Genomic DNA, 24,127 nt, shown 5'->3' with positions numbered 1-24,127 from the left:
AAGACAGTAGGAAAACTTCACCAGAAACACTTGATATGGTAACTTGAGTTGTTGGTTTTTAGATGAAGTTGGAAAAAGGTTAAAATGTTGAAAAAGAATAAAGTTTCTCAAGCACTTTTCGAATTCTAAGGATGCTTTGCTGTGTGCCAGTTTAACTCGTTCCTGTGTCGACTGCTTTATGTTTGGCTTGAGATTGATACCAAACACCACCATCAGCAAAAGAGAACATAAAAATAAGTGATGAAGAGAGGAAGTTTTTTGGTTTTTGTTTAATTGGCTGTACCATAATCTCATCTTCTTTTGGCTAAAAATGTTAATATAAGCAGTGCTTCTATTTAATAATGTTTACATTAGGGACTTTCTCCAACAGCCTCTGAAAGAATTTTATTTGGATTCGAGCTTTTATGTTATGTTACTCTGTATGTGGACTCTGCCCACATGGATTTTAGCTTTCTGTAAAAGCACTGGCGGTTAATTTCTGGTATAACGATTAAATCTCTTACAGAACATCTTATGTCCGAGAATTGCTGATGTCATGACTATCATTCACTGGTTGCTATGGAAATTAAGTAGGAGTGCATTCAATATTAATACTGCATTCCTGCTATGTGCATTTTCCTGATGGAAAAGTACTCACTTTCTCCAGGAATGCAAGCTGCAACAATCCCTTGTGACAAGAAATGCTCTTTGCAAATATGTCATGAGTACTCCTTTCCTTACAGTTCTCAAAGTCATCATCCACCACAGCATGACTTAGGCAGTTCACATGGATTTCTGTGTATACCCAGTACTTACGTGTCCCAGTCCTTGAGTGTGTTTGCGGTAATGTGCTGTCGTGGATTTGCATGAGATTTTACTTATATAGGACAGTTGCTGCCCAGGCACTTCAACAGCATGTTTCTTCTCCTTTAGTTTGAAAGGGAAGTTCCTTTCAAAGATCCTTAAAGGTTGTGTATAGAAGTGTGGGATTTGTGTATCTGCTTTTTAAAGTGGTTTCCGTGTAATGTCTTTCCGGCGATTTAATGACAGAGTTTAACAATAGTTTATTTTTCTTAAGTCCTGAATTCTGGTGTTTAACTTTCGTTTCAGGCTCTAACTAGTAGCTGCATTTCCTTTATTAAATTTTGAAATGTCACTCATAAAATTCTGCTGCACTAGTAAGTTGAGCCAATATTTCAAATTTAAGGCTAAGTTGAGATATATTTACAATTTAACACTTGTTTTTAAAATATAAACACTAGAAGAGGTCAGTCTTTGACAGAGTTTTTTGCCAATTTTCTTGAGAAAATATTTTTTCTTTGATTACAATCCATTAAAAGCCAGATAAATATTGTAGCACTGGTTAAATACAGGAGCCATGTATATCTGCTCTCGGACTGATGGGGAAAAATTTTTTAGAAAGAAGCTTGAAGGCTTCTGGTTATAGACTTAAAATTTATGTTTACAAGAAAGAAAAGTATATTGGCACATATAAGGAATTAGCACACCACCACTCCATCCCAGAAAAAGAAAAAACCAAAGCAAGAGGAATTTTGAAATTGCCTGTAAAATGTTCAACACCAGTGAAAATGATGAGCTTCTGGTGCAGTGGCAAGAACAAGGTTTTTTTCATTTTTTATGAAGGGCTAAAAGTGTAACATGTAAATGCAAACAAAGCACCTTTTGTCCTCTGTATCATAAAGAAGTATTGTGTGACAGTGTAATTTATTTTATAATTCAGAATTGATTAATGTCAGTGAGGTCTGTGGATTGTACCCTTTTGGTGTGGATAGATGCACTTGATATGTGTAATAATGTCTCCATTCACAGGAGTGGAAGCAGTATTGACAACTGCAGCTAAACTTGCCATCTCCAGCAGCAGTGGCATGGCTGATTGCTGAAAGTTGGAGCATGGGACTTGAATAGAGGTTTGGCAACACAGGGGAGAATGGTTGTCTGTTTTGAAGTGTGACTTGAGGCAATATTTACCCTGCTCTGTTTCTGCCTTTTCCAAGCAAAAGGCAGGTTGCCAAGTACAGGGGCTGAATGGTTTGAATCTTCAGCTGGAAACATTTTGGCTACGCTGGAGTAAATGAGATGTGCAGATAGGTCAGGAAATCTGAAAGTTGCCTTCTTACATGGATGATACAAATGGTCATGCAAACTAGATGGTTCATTCCTTACACATATTTTTTTTTCTGTCCAGTATAGACCTCAGTCTTGCTCCTGTCTATATCACTCTCTTCTTAAAGAGAAGTTACCAAACCCAAAACTTTCTCATGACAAATATGTACAACAGAATTTCTGCATCTCTGGAACTTCTCCCAGAGAAGTCATGGCACAACTGAGTAGTCGTTGATGTACATATGTACTTCCAGACACATAGTAATTGCATCTTTAGTTGTTACTGTTTGTGTCTTTTTAGGATTGAAATGTTCCACTTTGTGTTCTGGAGAAATGAAGATGTTGCACAAGTGTTCAGCAAGCTCAACTGAGGGAGTACAGTTGCGGTTTTGGCAGCTCCAGCATTCAATTATAAAGCTTCAGCCTCACAGAGCTCATTTTGAAAAAGCTCTAAAGAGTCAGATCTCTTTTATTTACCTTCTAGTTTCAGTGCAATTTATTTTTCAAGCTGTTCTCCAGCTGTGAGGGCTGATTTAAATGAAATTCTTCCAGAATTGTTTCATCCACATTTAACTCTGTTTAAAAAAAAATGCCGCATAGTGAGATTTAATGCTGAAGCTCTCTGTCACTTAAGATATTTTAAATCTTTCAGCAGTTTAATGATATCTGCTCCTCTTCTGGAGCACCTTGCCTTGCATAAAAAAACCTCAACTTTCCAATTTCTTTTAAATCCTTGAAATGGTCTTGATTTTCTCCATATAGTTGAATCTGTTCATCTAAGGGTGCTTCAATATGGTGCTGTGAGTGAAGTGGTTTTTTTGTCTATCTAGCTAAGTCTAGTATCCTAGTTAATGAAAGAAAATCTAAGAGATTTGAAATGACTCATGACAGAATAGTCTGTTATAGAGTGCAACTTCTTAATAGGTTATTAAACTTGGGTTTACTATTGCATTAAATTACATAAGCCTTGATTCTGATATTTTAAAACCACTTATTCACTCTCTAGCTAGCCTAGAATCTAAATGCCAAATTGCATACAACTCTTATAATGGCAAGTAAATTGGGGAAAGTTTCTTTCACCTGTAGCTCTGATTACAAAACTTCAGAAAGGTTTTGATAGTTTCTCTCGTTTTCTTCAAGAGTTAAGTATTTTGAATAAGGATATGAATTTTTCTGAGAGAACACTTCCTTTCACTATCAAAAAGAACTATGATTGGAAAAGGCAGGGAAATTGGAAAAATTAAAGCTAAAAGGTAGAGTGTGAAATTAAACTATCCATAGTACCCTGAACACTACACTCTGACGTATTTCTTGTAATTGCTTTCTCTATAGACTAATATTCTGGGTTGTAAATTTAAAAGCTTTGAAACTTGGAAGTTTCTATTCACTGATGTGTAGCTAGGGTTTTTTTTTTTAAGTAGTGCTTGGTAAGATGAATACGTAGAAAACACGTTTGGTTTTGTTGGTTTTTGGTTTTGTTTTTTTTTACCCCCCTCTTTTTAAGAATGATGAATGTCTCAGTGTCCACATAACAGCCTGTTGTTGTAATGAAGATAAACAATTTTGGTTTACAATTTTAAAAAAGGAGGTAGTGGGCAAATTTCTCATATTTGGACATTAACATTCAAAAATATTTGGTCATCTTACTGTGTAGTGTAATTCGGTTTTCAATACTAAATATATTTATCATTATTAAAAAATAATTTATTCACCATCATCTCTATATTGATGTAAGGTTTTCATGTTATGCTAGTAAAAAAAATTACTAAAGCTCATGATGAATAAGCAGGAAAATACAGTTTTTAATACTTTTCAATTACGTATTTTCCCCTAAGTAAGGAAAGTCTGTCTTTCCCTCAAAATTTCTAGTTGTATTACACTGTTCTCCTGATGCTGGTGCCCCCATATATGTACACAGTCAAACCTTCAAATGCATGTTCAAAAGAAGGCTGGCAAAGTGCTGGTAATGTCTATCACATCAGCTGTACTGAGATGAATTCAGAGCTTGGATTCATCAAAACCCAGGGAGTTTAAGGAGCTGCTATTAAGCTTTTCTCCCCATACTTTTTCCTGCAGTACTTGGGACACGTCGAAGTGGATGAATCCAGAGGAATGCATATCTGTGAAGATGCTGTGAAGAGGCTGAAATCTGTATGTATATTTGCTTAATGAAAAAGTTGGCACTGGGGCTGTGAGCGTTACTGGAAAGGTCCGTTCGGCAGCAGTGCTCCAGCTAAAGACTGAACTTTTGACCCATGTTAGGAGTAACAGTTGGCCAGTTTGAGAGCACTGCTGCTCTTGGGGGGACATGCTAATCTGATGATGAGTGGGAGAGTTACAACTGTTCTTTCTACTTGCAGAAACTGTTTGCAAAACAAATGTGTAAAAATTCTCTGTGACCTTTCAGGCTAAGTTGGTACCCACATGGGACTTCAACCATTGGTTTTTAACAGCTTCTCCCTCTCTCTCTTTTCTTCTCCCCCTCTCTCTCTTTCCCTATGTTGCTTGCCACTTTAATAGTGACTTAATTCACCATTATTATAAAAAATATTACTTGTTTTAGGATGCTTTTTTTTCTAATGCACTGCAACATTGTAGTCATGCATGAAATAATCTGGCTTGCATCTGCTCAAAGTGGCCTGAAGGCTGTCTAATTCTGGTATGTCATGAAGTGGGCTGCTCTTAGTTTGGCTTCTGTGAACGTTTGCTCCTGTAAATGGCACTCGTTCAAAGCTCTTTGTATTTCTGTGGCTCATTTGAAGAGGTCGTCATCTCTTTCCTGCAGTAATACTACCACAAAATCCTGCGGAAATAGCAAACTCCAGAAAGGCAGTGATCAGTCTGTCAAGGAACTGAGGCTTTAACGTCATTGAAAAGAACAGGAGAAAGGACATGAAAAACTTGAATTTTGAATAGAGATGGAGAACTGCAAGCCTTGTCATCACTTCTCTTGTATGTTTTATCTATCTACATTCTTCAGTATGCATTTAGTGGAAGAAACCTTTGTATCCTTGCAGCTCAACGAGATTACTACAAGTCTGTCAAACCCTTCTTCTGCACTTCTACTGACTTAAAATACGTGCCACTGGACATCCCTTGTCTTTCCTCACCAAGTCTGAGAGCTCAAATGGCTTCCATCTAAACCTGTTTATCCCTTCTTCCTACCACACAGCAGAGGGTTATAGGTTATCTTTTCTGCCTTCTGTTGTGCTGTAAAGTGTTTGAATTGGTTTAGTGCTCTGATTAAAATCAAGTCTTTTCATTCTTTTCTTAGCTAATGTATAGTAACCTGTTAAAGCCACATCCCATCTGTTCGCATTCAGTCCACAGTGATTAGTGATTGATTTTTATTAAAAAGGGCCACACAAAATAAAAATTAGTTTCTTTGTCCTGTGGATTTAGTTTACGTACCTAAAAGTGCAAGTACTGACCGCATAATCAATTGCATCCATTTTTGTCTCTTTCTGATTTTTATTCTCTCAGAATACTTTCTGTTAGCACACCAAATGGCACTGCAATATCTACTTCATGCAACTTCTCTCATTCTCTCCCCTGTGGAGCTATGCTATGAAGTAGCTGTTCTCTAGTTTATAAAAATCTTACAAGTCCGCAAGCCAGCTAAGTGTAGCTAAGCCTATAATTAATGAGACATAGTGAAAGCATAGCACCCAGTTTCTTCTGGAATCTGGATTTCCAGGATTGTGATTCTTGATCACCTGAATGATTGATTCAAGCGTCAGACTTGGATATCTAATTTTTACAGTTGGTCAGCATTTTCTGAAAGTAAATAGTAAAGTTTCCCTATTCCATTTTATGTCATTATTCCAAATTGTGGATGGCATGAATTTACCCATTCTCTTAAATTAACATTTTTCTTTAGATAATTTTGATTTCTTCTGCTGTTTGATGTGTGTATGTACACCAGATACAGGTGTGCATCTCTTACAATTGCTATTTGTCTCCTTTGTCAGTGTTGGAAGTTGAGAAGTAGAGGTGAAATTCTCTTTGGGCCCCAAGAGGAAGATTCAGATTACTGAAACTACTTTGTGTGCTTTAGTTGTTAGACTCTATCAGATCCAAGGTTAATTTGGAGCTGCTCACTGCAATTCAAGCCCTGCCCCTCACCCCCAGCACATGGGTTTTAAACAAGGGGCATTTCTTTAGGACATCACCATTCCTGGAGGCTCTTTTCTGTATGAGACACTCTCTTAATTTAGCAGAAGCCAAACACTGGGTGATATTTCAGCATGTGAGGAATGTGGTAAGAAAACAGTTTGTTCTTCAGGTAGTCTCTTGCTTTCACATTATGTAGTTATTTTGATTGTCTTTCTCTTAGTTTTGAAAGAATTACAAGCTTGAGCTGCAGTGCTCAAACTGGAAGACTAGCTTAAGGGAAATTGGACTTCACTTTTAAAGTGGTTAAATGACATTGAAGTGTATGTGGTCTATTTTAAACTTTATTCTCTGCAAGTAAGGTGTAGGTTTTATAAATCCAGTCATTAAAAATTAGAATTGTTGAAATATTTGTATCCTGTAGCTTCCAAAAATTAAGTTCTCTCTGTCTTTTCTTATTTTAATAGATACATTTTTGCCTCTTAATTCTTGTTGTAGAGCAGTTGGCAATTCATTTTGGGACCTGAAGACTTTTCTTTTATAGGACTGATTACTGGATTTTAAAACATTTTATGGAATTTGCGAAGAAGAATACAGAACCGTGTTAATCTTGACTTTAGGAATAGCTTAATTACTGCTTTGCTTTTTGAAAGAAAAGATGCAAAAAATATCTCTGTCTCTTTATTGTGGGAAATAACCTTTCAGGGATTTTTTTATTACCTGCTCCTTTAATGTGGTGTAATTGCTTTTTGAGCACTGCATCTTGCAGAACTTGCAAACAATTGATGGTGAGCATTTTATTCAGATGTTGCTTAATTGACAGCTGAGTACAAGAAGCCACTTCTAGCTCAAGAATCCCTCACCCACACTGTACTCTGTTACAGTTTTCGAGCTCTGAAACTGCACACCAACAATACTGTAATTTTCCGTCTGATGAAATGGCATCACAGTCTCATTAATAGATCATAAACCCATGTATTCAGCTATTAGTCTATTATTAACATGGGTTTATATTATCAACAGAACTCGCATGTTTCCTTAAAAGAATATTACCAATGGAACTTACATTATTGCCTTAGTAGAGGTATATTGCTATCTTTGTATACATTTAATATCTGATAAGATTCTTGTAGATGGACATGAAGCTCTAAATGGTTTCTTCAGAGCCATTTCACCAAATTGCAAATATTTAGTGCCAACTGGAAAGTAACTTTAAGGGCCTTAAGTGCATTTTACTCAGGTGTGGGAACATCATATGAAAAAAAGTGTACTCTCTCATGTCATATTTTGATTTTAAATCAGCTTTAGCTTATAGTATTGGTTTCTAACTTGCCACTTTTTGTTTTAAATTATGCATTTGTTTTAATATATGTTCTTGTTTTAGCAGGTAAAGAGACATAATTTAATATTTTAAAAAGTGCATTAGTTATCTCTAAACTACATTAACTTAGTGTTGTTTAAAACCCATTTTGCATGATGCCTTTTCCATTAACCTTGTCTAGTTTATTTAAAAAAATAATCTTGTTTAACAACCATTTTTCTGAGAGCAAAATTAACCATTACCTAAAAATGAGGTAGCTTCTGGTGAATCTCTTTAGCTTTTGCTGTCTTTAAAAAGCTGTTTTTTAGTGTAATGCAATAGTCATTGCTCAACTTGGCAGCAGCATCCAACCCCTTCTCATTATGTACACTACATTGTGATTAATTCATTAGTTCCCCTCCTAGTGTTCAGCATATCCTGTCCAAATACATAACTGTTCCTGCCTCCAAAAATTCTTAAGCTTTTCAGCTGACTGAGCTTGGAGATGTTCTTTATGCAGTGTCTGAGTTGACATAAATATGTTACAGATACTTGGTAAAATGTTCTGTGGAAGGACATTGGGCAGAGAGGGACACACCTGCAGGGCCAGGAAACGCGAAGTTGAGACTGACACTCCCTCCTTAACTTGGTGTTTCCTGGATTTTGTTGGCTTGTGTCAGAACCATAGCTTTGATTTAAATGTAACCTTGTTTATCAATCAGTTCTCCTGACACTGCCTCAGGATATTTGTGGCAATACTTTTAATATAATAGTATCAGTGATGAACACGTTGGGATTGCACAGTGTAAATATGGGGTCAGGGGCCGTCACAGAGACACTCCCTGTCTGTTCTGCAATTCTCCACCTCCTCCTCATTACTGCTATAGCAGAGCTTTCTTACAAGTGAAGCAATTTGGAAAGATAGCAGGAACAGGTCTATGCTTCACACTGGCTTCCCTCAAACGCGGAGCAGCATGTGGCTGTGCTCGCAGAGCACCAGGCCTGATGAAGTGTTCTCTCATGTAGTTTACTTTCCATAGTCTGGTAACAAAATAAAGCTAGTAAACTAAACTGCATGCAAATATGCTTAAAATTGTGTGCTGGCATTTTCTTAATGTGGATTGGGCAATCAGTATAATCGCTTTCCTGAAGAAATTTAGGAAGCTGTAGTTCAGCTTTTGGTATCTTTGCACTTGCCTAACTGTCTCTGCCTGCCTGAGCTGATTTTAAAGGCTGTTCTACCAATCAGTTCAGAGTTGTAGGATGAATAACTAGTATTTGTATAAATATTGCATAAAGCCTTGGAAGGCTTTAGAGAAAGAGGTCTCATTTGTATTTTAGTTTCACCACAAGATTAAGATGAAATTCCTTGCTCTTCAGAGAAGACTGCGTAAGATGTGAAGCATAAAAGTAGGATGTAAACCAGGGCAACAAACAAATGGCATAAAATGCAGCAGTACTTACCCCTGCTTTATATCAGCCATACATGCTTCTCCAACATACAGAACATTTGCTTTGGGGAAGAGTGATCAGTACAGAGCAAACTTGACTGCAATTCTGGAGTTAAAACTTTGCATTTCACAAGAACCTGTACAGTATTTTACTTGTTTAACCACCATGTCTGCTGCCAAGTTTGGTTTGTAACCTAACCAAAAGGGACTAAACAAGGGAGAGTAAAAATAAAGTAACCACTTTGCATGAAATTGGGGCTGAGGTTTTCTTCTTTCCACCAATTTCAGGGCAGTAGCTCATTAGAATTGTGTGTGTGCCCTTTGATCTGCGTTTTCATGGGATTATTTTCACATTTGCCTGTCGCACCTTCTCATGGATAACTCTAAAACCCCCTTCCTTTCCCTCCAAACCCTATTCTTGTGTGTGCTTGTTGGTTTGAAAACCCTGGGACATTTTAGCTACCTACAGTAATAGCGCTCGACTTGTCCCCCCTGTTCCTCCAGGAAAGGAAGTTCTTCAAAGGCTTCTTTGGAAAAGTAAGTTTAATGCCTTGTTTGTGCTTGCACTATAAGGAGTTACATCCCTGGTATAGCACTGCCATAAAATCAGGGTGTTGAGGGTTCCTTAATCCATTTCAGAATGTTTGCTTCTAAACCAGACTTGGAAATATTTTGATCAAAGAAAGAATGTGGTTTCAAAAGTAACCTGAAACAGAAACTTAAGTATCTGTGGACTGTATCAGAAATCCAGTGTTCTGAAGTGATTTGGTGTTGCTGAAAAAAATAAAATTTTCTTTTTTAACCCTTAAGCTTATACCAACCTACATCACCTGGGCAAATACCTACAGAACAGTTGAGGTCTGTGCCTTGTAAGTGCTTCATGCTCAGCTGCCTGGCAGCATGAATTGGTCCCCAAATATTAGCATTGGTGCCATCTCTTAAACCTTCCTTTTTTGAGCACAGTCCTGATTCAAAGATATATGAAGATGAGATCAGGCTTTCACCTACTATGTTTACCTAATTTCAGCTCAATCTACAGTTTCTGTCGTTGCTCTTGTTTTCACAAGGACCATGTCTTAGATAAGAAGAGAAGCAACTCTTTGTCCTTATTAAGAATGTGCTGCACTGGTGGCTGGGAGGTTTTATTCCTGCTGTCTACCTTTCTGCAAGGCAGAAAGATCTCTCTCTCTTTTACCTCTCATCTGTTTCCTACCTCTGTATTTAAAATTTCTGTAAAACCTTTAAATCCAGCTTTCATATGGAGTTATCTAAGATAATGGCTTCTGAAGTATCTTGTTATAAAATGAAACTTTGCTTAAATAGAAACTAACAGGTTTGTGACTTTCATACATGCTGGTGTCTTTTGAAGCAGATTATTCTCTGGTCATGGATTGGTTTTGACTTTGCTTGGAGAGCAAGTAATGTTTTTTCAGCTGATCCTTTTTCACCATTCAATCAGATAGTGATGCATGTCACATAGGGACATCTGTTTCTCCAATTCTGGTTTCTTCCTATGATCTGGGAAAGCACACATCCAAAGTGTAGTGATGGTGAGGGGCTAAAGTACAGTAGATGGCAGATTGGTCAGATTAATGAGAACAGTCCTGTGTGCAAATCAAATCTTAGAGCTGAAATTTAGAAAGACCGGACCCAAAGTGCTAAACTGAAAACAAACAGCCCCCCACCTCAACCTGATTAGATATGTTCTCTCTGCTTGTTGGTAGTAACTTATGTTAGGATACATATGAAAGCAAAGATGTAAAAGGAAAGGTATTTGCATAGCACTTAGGTAAAAATCTTTCTTTGACTTTTTAAATTATTAAATATGCTATCTTCCCTATTACATCTTGGTTGATATTTAATGAAGTCTAGTACTTTGCCACAGCATTTTAGATTTCCTTTCTCTTGTATTATAATATTTTTACAAAGAAGGACCTACTTCTACTTCAGCCTGTGAATTTCATTAATTAGCACTGAAACCACTTAAATCCATAGTGTTTAGATATCCCCACAGCTCCAGTATGGCAGTACCTGTATTACAGCTTTGGCCTACAACAGGAGCTCACATCTAGGGAAATCTGCAGAAAATGGGACAGCTGTTCTCTTATTAATATTTCTCAATTATTAATAGCTCTAATATCTTTTGGCTGTCTCATCTATAATTTCTGTCCAATTGCCTTGCATTGGGATTAGTATAATATTCCAAACTGCAGAGCTGTTTAAAACACACTAGCAGCTTTCAAAAAGTCAGTCTAGACATGTTTGCTGCTTTCCCTGTCCATATTGTTCTCCTTGTAAAAGGTAAATATGATGGATTTGTGTCTGGAAATGTTCAAGTGGTTAGTATTGAAAATGCTTTTTTTCAGCTTTAAATGAAAATGAGATGTCTCTTGATAGCTCCAGGTTAGGCTTTTGCGGTTATCAAATAAGCTGCCTTTTTAGGCAGCTCCTTTTAAAACTAAAGCTTTTCTGTTGTAGTGGGTAGTAGGACAGATTTCGTGATCTTTCTCATGTTTTGCCTCCATGGAGCGTGTGTATTTCTCATCACACAGTGGTCTATACAGAGTCTGAAATGAAGAATTTTCTTTATATATACCTCAGACTCCAGGTGCCTCTTAGAGCCATGTCTAAGTCTCAGGATAGAATAAAATATAATACGCAGAAATACTAGAAACAAAGTAAAAGTATTTAAAAATGCATTTTGGGCCACTTCTGTTCTGGCATCCTTAATACTTTGTTTTCCACCTTGCAATATAGTAAGGTATCAAAGCAGCTACTTTTTGTTTGGTGGATGCCCATCTCTGGGACATTGCCAGTTGGTCAGTGAGGTTTCCATTGTGCCCAACCTGCCATGGACCTGCTTTGTCCTCCGGCCTCGTTGTGTGTTAGGATGAGTGCCCACCCTGGAGATGTCTGAGGACTCTGAAATGAGTCCAGGTAATGAATCTTGTGCTGGAGCAGATAACTGACCTCCCCAGAAGTGCTGAGCAGTGAGGTGTCAATCGGTGCTGATTCAGCACTGAGAAATCAGGCTCCTGGGAGTCGATGCCACACATGGCTCTCCTCAGGCAGTGCTGTCATTTAAAAGCCCTAGAATATCAAGACAAGCTACTGATCTGGATATCTAGATGAGTCCCTTGGTAGCAACATTTCAGACCATCCTGTTCCAGTGGGTATTGGCTTCTTGTTTTAAATTGTTCTGTTTGGAGTTGCCTGTACCTTCCAGTATTTGTTACACAAGCTGTGATCCTGCGTTGGAGTTCACTTCCCGTGCAGTATCTTGCAGCTGGTCTGATCTTTGTCCAGTATGTGCCAATAGTGCAAATGCTCCTATCTACTCCGTAATCACTGTTTACTTGGCAATGTCCCGCCCATAAGGGAGTGGTACTTTGATTTGTATATCCAATAGAAACTCATTTGGACCAGTGTGTTCCTTTATATATCACTAGTAGGCACAGATAAGCTGAGAATTCAGTAAATGTAAAAATAATTAATTGTCCAGCAGTAGTAGCAGTGGGTTTGGGGTATAAACTATAAGCATAAGCCCCTTCAAAGCACTGCATCCACCATAAATCTAGAAGAAGGAAGTGGGAGATGAAAGTGAGTTTTCTTTTTCTCTTAGTGTAGCGAACCCATCTTTGGTTATCTTGCACGGGGAACTTAATGTTTCAGTGGGAAAAGAGGGCTTAGAAAGCTCTTCAGCCTTTTCATTTTATTCTGAGAAACATGGAGTTCCATGTGTTAGCTATTTCTAAATCTTCATTTGGTAAAATAGCGAGTGAGTAGCTCTGTGAAGGATCAGCATTGCTTTGTGAAGTACCCAGCTCAGTTAAACTTGGCTTTAATACAAACCTCAGGAACTGTTCACAGTTTCTGTAGGGACAAGGTTTTTATTGTTTGCTGGGGAAAGATGTGTATCTCTCAATCTAATGATGGCAATCTAGACCAAACAGTTCCCTGCAGGCATTTTCTTCACTTGATTGTTTGTATTTGCTTGAAATAAAGATTTTTAATACTTACAGCTTATAAAAAACCAATACTCTTTTTAAAACAGTTCAAGGAGACAGACCTCTACAAACCATTTGTCTTGGAAAATAGGTACTTTCAGGCTGTGGGAGCTAGCTGAGCATTGAAAATACAGACTATGTTTTGTGGGTATTGATACTTAACTGCCTTTTAAACAAAATATTAGAAGTGACTTTTATATGCTGCAATATTTTCTTACACATATAACGGTAAATTTAAGTATATTTTCTGTTGTGAATTGCACTCTTTCCATTAGGCATTCCAGAATCTAAATTAAACATTCTCTGGGGTATCCAACAGGCTGGATGGTCATTTAGAAACTTGCTTCTGCAAGCACATCTCTGTAGCTTGCTTTCATGCTGTGCTTATTTTCTCTCTTTTTTTCTTTAAATGCTCTTCTGTGCAAGTCAGTGCCATTCTCTGTTCTCACCAAGCTTTTTGAAAATGCTCAGGATGTCATTGCTGCTTCCGAAATCGGGACAGATAGTTCCTCCCCAAAAAACAAACAGAAGTTCTGCCAGCACCTTTTTCTTCACACTTGCTGCTTTCTCTGGAGAATGAAACCAATGTGATATAATTGGAGACTTTTCACTCCAAGATATTTCATTCTTACAGTGTTAAAATTGCAGACTTGGAACTTATGCCAGAATGTATTCTTGTTCTGTTACTTGCTGTAAGAATATAGAGTATATACATCTGCAGTAAACTATTAAAAAATTATAAAATAGTTGCAATTCTAGCTTGAAGCCACTACCTGAAATCCTTTCACCTTTTTTCTTTCCCCTGTTGCTTTCTTCACTCCCTGCAGTGGTTTCTGGTGGGTGCCATTAGCAGCCACAAACTATGTAAACCCAGTGCTTCAAAACACATGGAGAGAATATTTTAATAACTGGCTGAAGTAGGGGGATTGTGAATTAAAGTGACATGCTCAAAAAAAGGTACTATTTTTCTAGTAGTAGTTCTCTGTAACAACCAGTAAAATTGTTGACTTGTTTTATTTTCAATGAATTAGCTTCAGAAGACTATTGTGTTTATACTGTTTTCTGTAACTTTCCCTTGAAAAGTAAACAGCCTAGAAAGAATCTGTAGTTTAAGTGGCTCCTGAAACCTTCCTGTATTTCCCACTTTTACTTAGCCTCTGGTTGCGGTGGCTGAAAGTTCCCACAGTCAGGTTTTGGCTAAAAGCCAGATTGCTCTCTGCTGCATCTGCCTGCCACACACCACTGCTTTTCAAGATACACACCAAAGGGTTAAGAAATCCTATTTTTATACCTCTCTCCCAAGATTAGACATTTAGCTCTTAATAAATTAGTGAAACATATTTGGGTGATTGATCTTAGCATTAAGCTTATGAGCTTAATAAACTACACTGTAACTGATGATTTTGGGATGCTTTTAACACTGGTTTAAGGTGATGCTATGATTCTGCCATGTGACTATTGGGGCAGAGGGTAGGGCTGGTGGAAATATCAGGTAAGAATTTTCCTATGTTTAAACTTGTGCTGAAGAAGCTACCTGTGGTGTAACTCCTTATGAATGAGTGTCTTCTGACTAGTGGAATTCTTCACCCACTTGGTCAGTCTTGAATTCTTTACTGTCAGTGGATGTACACCTTATTTTTGCCTCACCTGTCCTGTGCCCTCTCCCCATCCCCACGACGTGCTGTTTCTGAAATACTGGCTTTGGCTTGGTTCTCTTAATGTTTTGCAACTTGGATTGAGCTTTGGGCACCCTACTGACCATGGACTTCATCTACACTCAATGTTATAGTTCTTGGAGAGGGGAAGCGGGAAGCAATCAGCTGTTGGTGTAAAACTGTTTTGTTTTGTTTTTTTCTTTCCTTTTTTTTTCCTTTTCTTGAAAGTCTGGGAAGAAAGCCGTCAAAGCAGTCCTGTGGGTTTCGGCGGATGGACTCAGAGTTGTAGATGAGAAAACAAAGGTTAGATTTCCCTGGGCAAAAGTTTTAAATCCCTCTCTAATAATGTATGTGCTATATCTTTAAATGGACACCAATCTTTATGTTACTGTGAATGTTGGTATTTGAAAGGAAGACTGAAGTGTGTAGTTTAGTTTAATAATTTATTGTTTTGTAAACATATGTACACCTGCTAATTTTTTTCCCCAGTTAATTCTACACTACTCTCAAGACACATTTTATAAAATGTAGCAGGTGTAGCACAAGCTTGGAATATTTTTTGTTGCATTTACTGTTGTTTTCCTGATAACTTCTGTTGATAGTGGACTTGAAGAGTCCCTGGACTTTGTTCTGCACCACTGCAAAAGGTTGCAATAGTAATATATAGGCAAACTCACATTAATCAATACTATATATATATATATATAAAAATCATATATATATAATTTTCAGTGCATCCAAATCCTAGAATGGATCTGAATGAACAAGAGCTTCCAAAATGCAATGTAAATTAAATGGGAGTAAATTAAATTAAATGCAGAGTAAATTAAATAGGGAGATTGTACCTTCAGACTCAAACTAAATAGTAACTGCATATATCAAATTCAATAATCTTTAATATCTAAGATGTTGGTCTGAAGTGGAAAACTACTATGTTTGAGGCATGATTCTAGATTGTTTTACAGTTTTTTTTAATTGTGAAATTACAATTTTTTATTATGAATTAGCACATTGTGTACCACCAAGGCACCTGTGTCCAAGTAAGAGCAAATGATTCTTGGTTTTATGTAGATGTAGGCAATTAGAAATAAGAGCTTTAGGCTTACCACTACAAGTGCACTAGTATTTTAAAAGATGGCATGGCTATGAGAACAGTTTTAACTCTTGTCAGTCTGAAATAGTTTGTTTTATATTCATATCAATTAACATTTACTTTTTTCAACCTAAAAGATGATTTCTCCAAGCTAACACTGACAGGCAGAGGTAATTCATATCCCTCTGGAGTGCAACTGCCTGTCAAATATCTGCTTGTGGTTAGACTTCTCCAGGGCTGCTGTAGGGGTATGGTTCATCAGAGCTAAAGTTGCTATCTCTCAAGAATTCAGTTTCTAATACAAACATACTGGTGTGAATGAATTCAGTCTACTGATTGCCTCATTTAAAAGTAATAATACATGTATTATTTTTAGAAATGTTGCTGCACATATGCAGTATTTTCAAATGGAATTTTAATAAGTTGTGCAGACTCTGAAGGTAATGAAAAGTATAGGATTTAAAAAGAAAATAAACTATTGCCTCCTGGTGGCTGAATACATCAGCAGAGGTGCCAAGTGCTAGGCACCAACCAAATGAAGCAATTTGGAAAAAATATTGAAAAACTAATTTTTAATGAGGATGGCATAATCTTAAACTGTACTATCTCCTTTTTAGAAATACTTCTCCCATCTGTGGGATTAAATAGGGAGTGTTTGGTACTACCAATGCTGCTGGTGCTTTTCTCTTGCATCCCTGCTTAGCTGACTGGGAGATGAGTTTTTGCTCTTTATGTAGCAGCTGCTAGACCTTTTCATACTTGCAGACCTCTCCCCTAAGTGTCAGCATTGTGTTTTTTAACCACAGTGAAGACTTTCTGGTTGCAAGAATACAGAGCTGCTGTACAAATAAAATAATGTGTGCCTCCATAGTCTAGAGGAGAGATCATAGGAATTCATTGGGTCCCTAAATTCTTAAGTGGTGCCTTGGCACAACTCTGGCAAAGATGGCTGGTGGAGAATGTCATCTCTTCATTTTGTTTCATACTGGGAACAGATTCTGAATGGTGACTGATGACAGATAATTACAGCCACATCAGGTTATCCCCTTTTTAGTATAACTCATTTTTGTGCAATTACTACTGACAATGACTTGTTCAAGTGTATTTCCTCACATTCTTTTATTGTGGGGGGGATTTCTTCCCTCTAGGATCTTATAGTTGATCAGACAATAGAGAAGGTTTCTTTCTGCGCACCAGACAGGAACTTTGACCGGGCGTTCTCATACATCTGCCGAGATGGCACAACGAGACGCTGGATCTGCCACTGCTTTATGGCTGTGAAGGACACGGTAAGCTTAGTATGGTGTGTGTCCAGCTCTCCCAGCTCTTAGCTAGAAGCAAAGGGCAGAAAAATTGAGTACCTGGAATACTGCAATATGTTTTGACTCCAGATATTACTTAATCCTTGAAAACTATTTTAATTCTAATTCCCTGTATCTGAATTATTTGCCATCCCTCTGTGGTGCCGTCTTACGGAGAGAAATGCTGCTCAGCCTGTGTGTGAAAGGAGTGCAGTCAGCCTCAGATAATCTCCAGCAGAAGGGAACTACTCTTCTAAGAATAGACAGAAAATTTTCTCATCTGAAAATGTTTACAGCCAAAAACTGAAACAGCAATGACAGTTTTTCCAGGATAAAATCATAGTGAGTAAATACAGACTGGTTATGAATGCAGCAACTTGTACGCAAATGTTATCTTGAAGGAAAAGTCATCTGAATGTTAAGAGATGGAGCTAAACTGAATTAAATTAGCATTCTATTTGCTTCTGAGTGACAAAAATGTTTTGAGTAGGTTTAAAATCAGTTTCTTGCTGTGTAGACTTAGGTAAGTTATTTAACTCCCTGATCTGGCCTTTTCTTCTCTCTGCTAATAGTTGAATCCTGCCTATATTATACAAAGTGCTTGAAACCTCATGCAAATTCACTGCATGAACTCCCCATTGTTGCATGTTCAGAGCAATGGTGCTTGGTAATTTATCATTTTTCTTTAAACAATGAAGTCAGAAATTGTTGGGGCCCCTCTCCAACAAGAAATTCCCACTAAAATTATGTTAGAGCTGGAACATTTCTGTTTTCATCTATGAATAACAGGTCAATTCACCTACTGATTATGATAGATGAGTTGAGCTACTGGTAGCAATAGTGCCTCTGATTCAGCTGTAGCAGCTGTATCAGCTGGGTTGCTGGACTTCTCTGACTTGAATTTCCTTTTTACAGTTATTGGATAGTGGATTCTTTAGACCTGGTGAATAATGGAAGTGCTTTTCATTAGGCACTCCTAACTCTAACTGGTGCATTTGGTCAGGACCATTGAGGTGTGAGTAGTCACACTGTACTTTTAGCTTTCACAGATGCACACAAGGGTAGTGTTGCCCTGAGCCCTCTGTAAACTTTCTCCAAGAATAGCACTTACCTGTCCTTCAGGACTTACACCTTAAGACAGCTTCATGAGAGTTTCTTTGTGCACAGATGTATCTAGAGGCAAGGGATCAGTGCAGGCACGTTATTGCTCTGGCATCTTAGTAGCAGTTGAACTAAACAGATCATCCAACAATCTTATTCATTCCTGGGTGGCTTTCTTGAACATGGCTTGTGCATTAGTAGTTGGGAGTATTGATGTACCAGGTTTAAGGCTAAAATACAATTAAAATAGTTTTCTTTAATGCCTTAATTAGATTCATCTTGTAAAGGCAGGTTATCAGTTTGTGATGCTTGAAGCACGTGTATGTTTCTGTTCCAGTCACTGTGTGATGCAATGTTGTCTTGTGCAGGGGGAACGGTTGAGTCACGCCGTGGGCTGTGCATTTGCAGCATGCCTGGAGCGAAAGCAGAAGCGAGAGAAGGAGTGTGGAGTGACTGCCACCTTTGATGCCAGCAGAACCACATTCACTAGAGAGGGGTCATTCAGGGTCACTACAGCTACTGAACAAGCAGAGAGAGAGGAGATTATGAGACAGATGCCGGATGCTAAAGGTACGGGATGCAATTTAAACAATCATCTGTAGCGAGCAGAACCAGCACTGAGGCCTCTGCAGGGATTGAAGCTTAATGTCCTTACAGCATTCCCCCTCTTGAGCCTTACTATGTTCACATCATATTCCCAGACCCTTGTCAGTTCACAAGATGAAAAATGCTCCCAAATTCACTCAGCATTTTCCCATGTCTTCTAGAAAAGGTGCAAGCGGCTTCATATGTGAAAGCTGCTTCTGCTTTGTTTTGTCAGCCTGCTTTATGGCAGAGAACACTTGTAGGTACCATAATAAAAGGCCGTATTAGAAAATTGTTAAAAAGAAACAACAAGCCTGCCAGACACAAAGTAATCATTTATGCAGTCTTATGCTTATGGTAAATGAACAGAAAATTATATGTGTTTTTCTTAGAAAAGAATGTATTTTTATTTTGATTTTTAAGGCAGGTTACAGAGTGTATGTATAGAGTTATACTGCATGAGGGAAGAACAGATAATCACAGAGTGCTTTCCAAAAAAAATCCACAATAACCACTCCCTCCTCGTAAAACACAGCTTTTTGATTATTAATTATGTTCAAAATTAGTAACTAACTGATTTGAGAATGAGATAGTGTTCCGAAATTAAGTGAAAGTAGAACTTCTTACTCAAGTTTTATTACAAAGCCTACAGCTTTGTTACAGTTCTACAGCTAACAAAAAATAAGTATTATAAATACTGTTCACAACCTGCTTCACAGTGAAGTCTGGCTTTTGTTTCAGAGGATTCCACAGCAAGTTTTATGCTGCCCCTTCATTGCAAAACTTTAATCTTCGTTTTCATCATCCATCTGCTTGTTTCCATACATTAGTTTTAGAATGTGCTAAATGAAGCTCAAACACAAGGCCTTTGTTACTTGAGGGCATGAGTCAAAGTCTTGACTCAGTGAAGGTGTGTGAAATCCTTTCCAAGAAAGACTGATTAGAAAAGTTTCACTTGAATGAGCAGCTGCAACTTATGGGTACTGAAGCTTGCAAGACAATGTAATTAGTTCCTGCTACCATTCCAGCTCCTCAGAAATCTCTAGTCTGACTCCTCTCTTTACCAGACTTTTAGTTATTCTGCTGGTGTGTCAAAAAAAAGTCATTGCTTTTTCTAAGACATTTGGAAAACAGTATGGGTAAAATGAGAGTTCATACCAGGATAGTGAGATTTTCTTTTGTCCTTCTGTGTTGATCAACTGTGTTTATTGCCCCCAAAGCCAATTCATTTTTGAGTGAAAAAGAGTTTTCCTAGAGGTGGAAAAATCCCCATTGCTATTCTAATTATAAGATTAATCATTTATACCAAGTTTAATCCTACATTTGTACCATTAGGTCTGTCTGACAGGAGCATTGTGGTGCTACGCAAAGCCATGCAAAATGAAGCAGCCGTCTTTAAGTTGGAGGAGCTTCCAGTGCAAATAACTCATGATTGGGTGGTAACATAGCAGCTAAAATCAGTACAGAAGTGACACAGGAACTCCTTGCAAATGTGTCAGCTCAGAGGCTGGATCTACCTTGCAGCACGTTTCCCTCTACCTGTAATGTATTTCCTGGAGGAGCTGGGAGCTGCAGCCCAACCTGCTGCTGCTGCTACCTTTGGCCTGCTAAAGCTTGTGCAGTGTGTTTGGCTGCTGCTGCTGATTCTGCAGGGCTGGAAGGGTGGTTTTTAAAAGAGGGTCCTAGAGCTGTGTTCTGTTCCCTGCTGCTGCTGAGTTGTGCTGCCCTAAGTCACTTAATACAGTTTGTATAGTAATATTTTGTCCATGGTTCTGTGTGAGGCAAAGTAAAGGTCTCAAATATACAATACATTTTTCAGTCTTAAACCTTAATTGCAGGTACTTCTAGAGCTGGGATCTCAGGAACAGCTAGAAAGAAAACATATGAAAGGCTGTCATTTCTAGGAAGTGGCTTGCCTTATAAAGCTGTGGGGCTTGGGTGTATGTCAGGTGACATGGTGAAAACAATGAAGGTAGACAGAAATTGTGTTTCTGCTGTGCTATTAGAAACATTTGCAAGAGTACTAGTTATGCAGATTCCTGCAATTTCTCTTTTCAAAACAAATGGGAGTACAGGTAGGCAGTTGAACAGTATTTTGCTTTACTTTTCTAACCTCACCCTGTTTCCTCCAGCAGTTGAAACAGAAGTGAAAACAGTAACACCAGGTGCTGCACCAAACAATACTGCCCCCTCTTCTGGCTCACCAACCTCTCCTACTGCTGAAGTTGCTGCCTCTCTGGATAAAGAAATGAGCAACCCTCATGCTATCCCACGGCGGCATGCCCCTATAGAACAGCTTGCCAGGCAAGGGTCTTTCAGGGGCTTCCCCGCCCTTAGCCAAAAGATGTCTCCGTTTAAACGCCAGTTGTCTTTGCGAATAAATGAGCTGCCTTCAACAGTGCAAAGGAAGACTGATTTCCCCATGAAAAACTCAGGTAAAACCAAATGGTTCCAGTGAAACATTGCCTTAAATTGTCTCTTCCTCCTTTTCTTTGGCTTCAAGTAACTCCTTATTTTCTAGTAAATCCTTCTTCCTGCCTCATGTTGATCATTTATCATGAACAAACATCACAATGTCAGAGAATTTCTGCTTTGGGAATAGGCAAGAATTTCAAATGCAGGGTTCACGTGCAGAAGACAGTTGTAATCGCTATCTGAAGTACTGGAGCACAGCTTGAAGTGTTCCAGGAATGGGTATTGGTGAATTAGGTTTTGGCTCTTCCCTCTGAGTCACTGAACCAGTTCTTCCACTTACTGTCAGGGCATCCTGAGACACAAATCCCTTCAAGGTCTTAACCACTTGTCTTGGGATCATGTGATGCTCTTCTGCAGTCTGTCCTTCTACCTGTCTGAATTCTTTTTGAGAGCAATGAAATTGCTTTTCACGTTGTATTAAGAGAACCAACCTGTTCAGGTGGCACAGCTGGCTGTATCAGTATTACGTGGTACAGTTTTCACATGATGCTAGCGGGGTTTTCTAAGAGTCATCCCAACATAAACTCCTGAGGTGCTCATTACCTTGCATAATGTCCTAGAGTTCCCTTAGCTAGGTGTTATCCTTCAGGCCAGCTGTACTCTCACTTGGCAACAGAGCTGGTTTTGGGGTTCTAAGCTTGGAAGTAAAAATGACTGTGGCAAAGGCAAACCCAACAAAAATACTTAGTCTGACTTCTTTCATAATCCTTGTTTAGTGACCTGTGATTTAAGACCAGCATTGAGCCAATCAGTTTTACAGTAATAGTGCACTGCTCAGTAGTGAGTCACTGAGCACGCCACAGTCTCAATTTTTCATGATTCAGAACATTTCTGATGCATGTTCCCATATATGCCACTGCCAGTGCTGCTTATTGTCCCACTGCATGCACTGTATTGGAATATCCCTCAAAGAATCAATTTTTGGGCATGCCTCCCTGTGAATTTTAGATCTGGTGCATGTTGTGTGCAGATATTTTATGTTTCTTACACTATTTTGTGCTTGATTATGCCTGCTCATGTCAGTTCTGTGCAATGACGGACTGATGATCGGTACTTTTGGAAAACACTGCCGTTAGCAATAATGAGAACATCTGGTAAGCTGGCAGCTTTACTCCAGATGTTACATTATCCACATGATACTGATGCTTTGTTTAAAACTGAACATCCATTTTATCTGAGCATTCAGCTTTTGCTTTTATGATTCTAGCACAGGAACTGGGGATTTCAGCTACCACTGAACTGGAACAATCAACACTAACTCTAGACTGAACTTGCCGCTGTGCATTGCTGTCAGTACATTTAAAGTTCACATAGTTACTGTACAAGTATGTTGTTGGAACACTTAAATCTATGATAAGTATTTTTATTTCACAGAATGCCAAATCTTAGAGCCAAACTCTTGAGAAGTTTAGCACTTTGATACTGTAGAAAACCCTTTTTATTTTCTGATACAAGCATCCTTTAAATCTGGAACAGTGATCTCCTTGCCCTCTTGACTTAATCACAAAGTACATTAATGTGGTGTTCTATTTCAGGCCAGATCTTCAACACTAATGTAAAAAAAAAAAAAAAGCTGTCATGCAAATCAGTCGCAATAACGTGTAGGACATTAAGGGAACTAATTATATTTCAGTTTCACATTGGTAGTTGTAAATTGTTTCTGTATCCTTTAAACTTTCAATTTAATGAATTCTGTTTACATTTTAGTCCCAGAGGTAGAAGGGGAAACAGACAGCATTAGTGCCCTGTGCTCTCAGATCACCAGTGCTTTCAGCACACCATCAGAAGATCCTTTCTCTTCGGCCCCCATGACAAAACCAGTGACAGTAGTTGCACCACAGTCTCCTGCCTTTCAAGGTTTGTGATTTCTTTGGGTGCTGGATGAGGCTTGAATGCACATAATGTTGCTTTCCAGTAACACATGGTCTTCATTTCTCGTGCAAGTCCTGTTACCAATATTTTGGGTGAATGCATCCTGCTTTATTCATCTCGTCTGTTTAATTTTTCTGTGGTTTTGTTTTTAACAATAAGTCCATGCACCTACCACACGATAGTTACCTATAAAAGGGACTGGCTTTGAGGTAATGGCTGTTTTAACATTCTGCCACCTGAACTCCACAGCAGTGTGTCATAGGAACCAGATCTCACAAGGGAAGGGATTTTGTGCCACTACGATTACTGTTTTTTACACGAATTCTTAGATAAGTTGTGGAAAAATGCCAGCTATAGAACTCATAGCAGGCATTAATATTCATTCCACTGCTATGCTTTTATAAAAGTTGGGTGAAAAAAGAACCTCTCCATGTTAAATGTAGTTATTGTAACTTTGTATCTACAATATGTTCTTCTTTTGAATCTAAAATTAACTGTACAATAACTACTGGTGAGCCATGTTTCTTCCTTATAGAAACAACAAATTTAACTTCAGTCAGTCATCAGGACTCAAGGCCTCCTAAAATAGATCAAAATCCACCATCCCATGATTCTCTTAACAAGTGTTGGCTTGGTGAAATGAAATTTACTACCTTTATTGACTGTCAGTCCAGTTTGGCTAATTACACAAACTCCTGTCATGTGGAAGTGTCTAAAATTGTTGTATGTTGATATGTCTGACCTGGCCCACTAATACTCCAGTCACATGCATGCCTTGCATGAATTAATCGCACTGATGTTGTCTGCTCCCATTTTAGTTAATGGCACTGCCTCTGCCTTCTGTGTGCTTGCTGCTAAACCATCCCAAGCTGCTGTAGTGTCCACAGCTATGCCAGTTCGTGAAACCAATCCTTGGGCTCATGCTCCTGCTGCTAATACTGGAGCTGCAGCCGTGGTCGCTGGTAAGACTGGAAGTAGATCCGGTGCATTGCTATAAGAACTTGGATCAAAAGCATAATTGAGCCCCTGAGACAATTGTCAGTGCCACTTAATGGCAAGTGGAAGGAACAG

At 38.4% G+C, this 24,127-nt stretch overlaps 1 protein-coding gene across 12 annotated transcripts in view; it reads left to right on the top strand.

Annotated features, from left to right (window-relative positions):
• NUMB (NUMB endocytic adaptor protein) overlaps nt 1-24,127 on the top strand; it is a 92,781-nt gene that overhangs the window by 65,812 nt on the left and 2,842 nt on the right. For 2 of the 12 annotated variants that reach the window (XM_048305867.1, XM_048305866.1), the window contains 8 exons: nt 4,180-4,254; nt 9,427-9,504; nt 14,858-14,932; nt 16,871-17,011; nt 18,493-18,694; nt 20,842-21,144; nt 22,892-23,041; nt 23,875-24,018. In XM_048305867.1, the coding sequence (XP_048161824.1) occupies nt 4,180-4,254; nt 9,427-9,504; nt 14,858-14,932; nt 16,871-17,011; nt 18,493-18,694; nt 20,842-21,144; nt 22,892-23,041; nt 23,875-24,018 (1,168 nt within the window). The remainder of the gene's footprint in view (nt 1-4,179; nt 4,255-9,426; nt 9,505-14,857; nt 14,933-16,870; nt 17,012-18,492; nt 18,695-20,841; nt 21,145-22,891; nt 23,042-23,874; nt 24,019-24,127) is intronic. The other 10 variants (XM_048305869.1, XM_048305868.1, XM_048305870.1 and 7 more) reach the window with 10 other exon arrangements.

Source organism: Corvus hawaiiensis, chromosome 6, assembly GCF_020740725.1.
Source record: "Corvus hawaiiensis isolate bCorHaw1 chromosome 6, bCorHaw1.pri.cur, whole genome shotgun sequence".
Classification (NCBI taxonomy): domain Eukaryota; kingdom Metazoa; phylum Chordata; class Aves; order Passeriformes; family Corvidae; genus Corvus; species Corvus hawaiiensis.
This window is presented reverse-complemented; position numbering and strand designations above follow the sequence as displayed.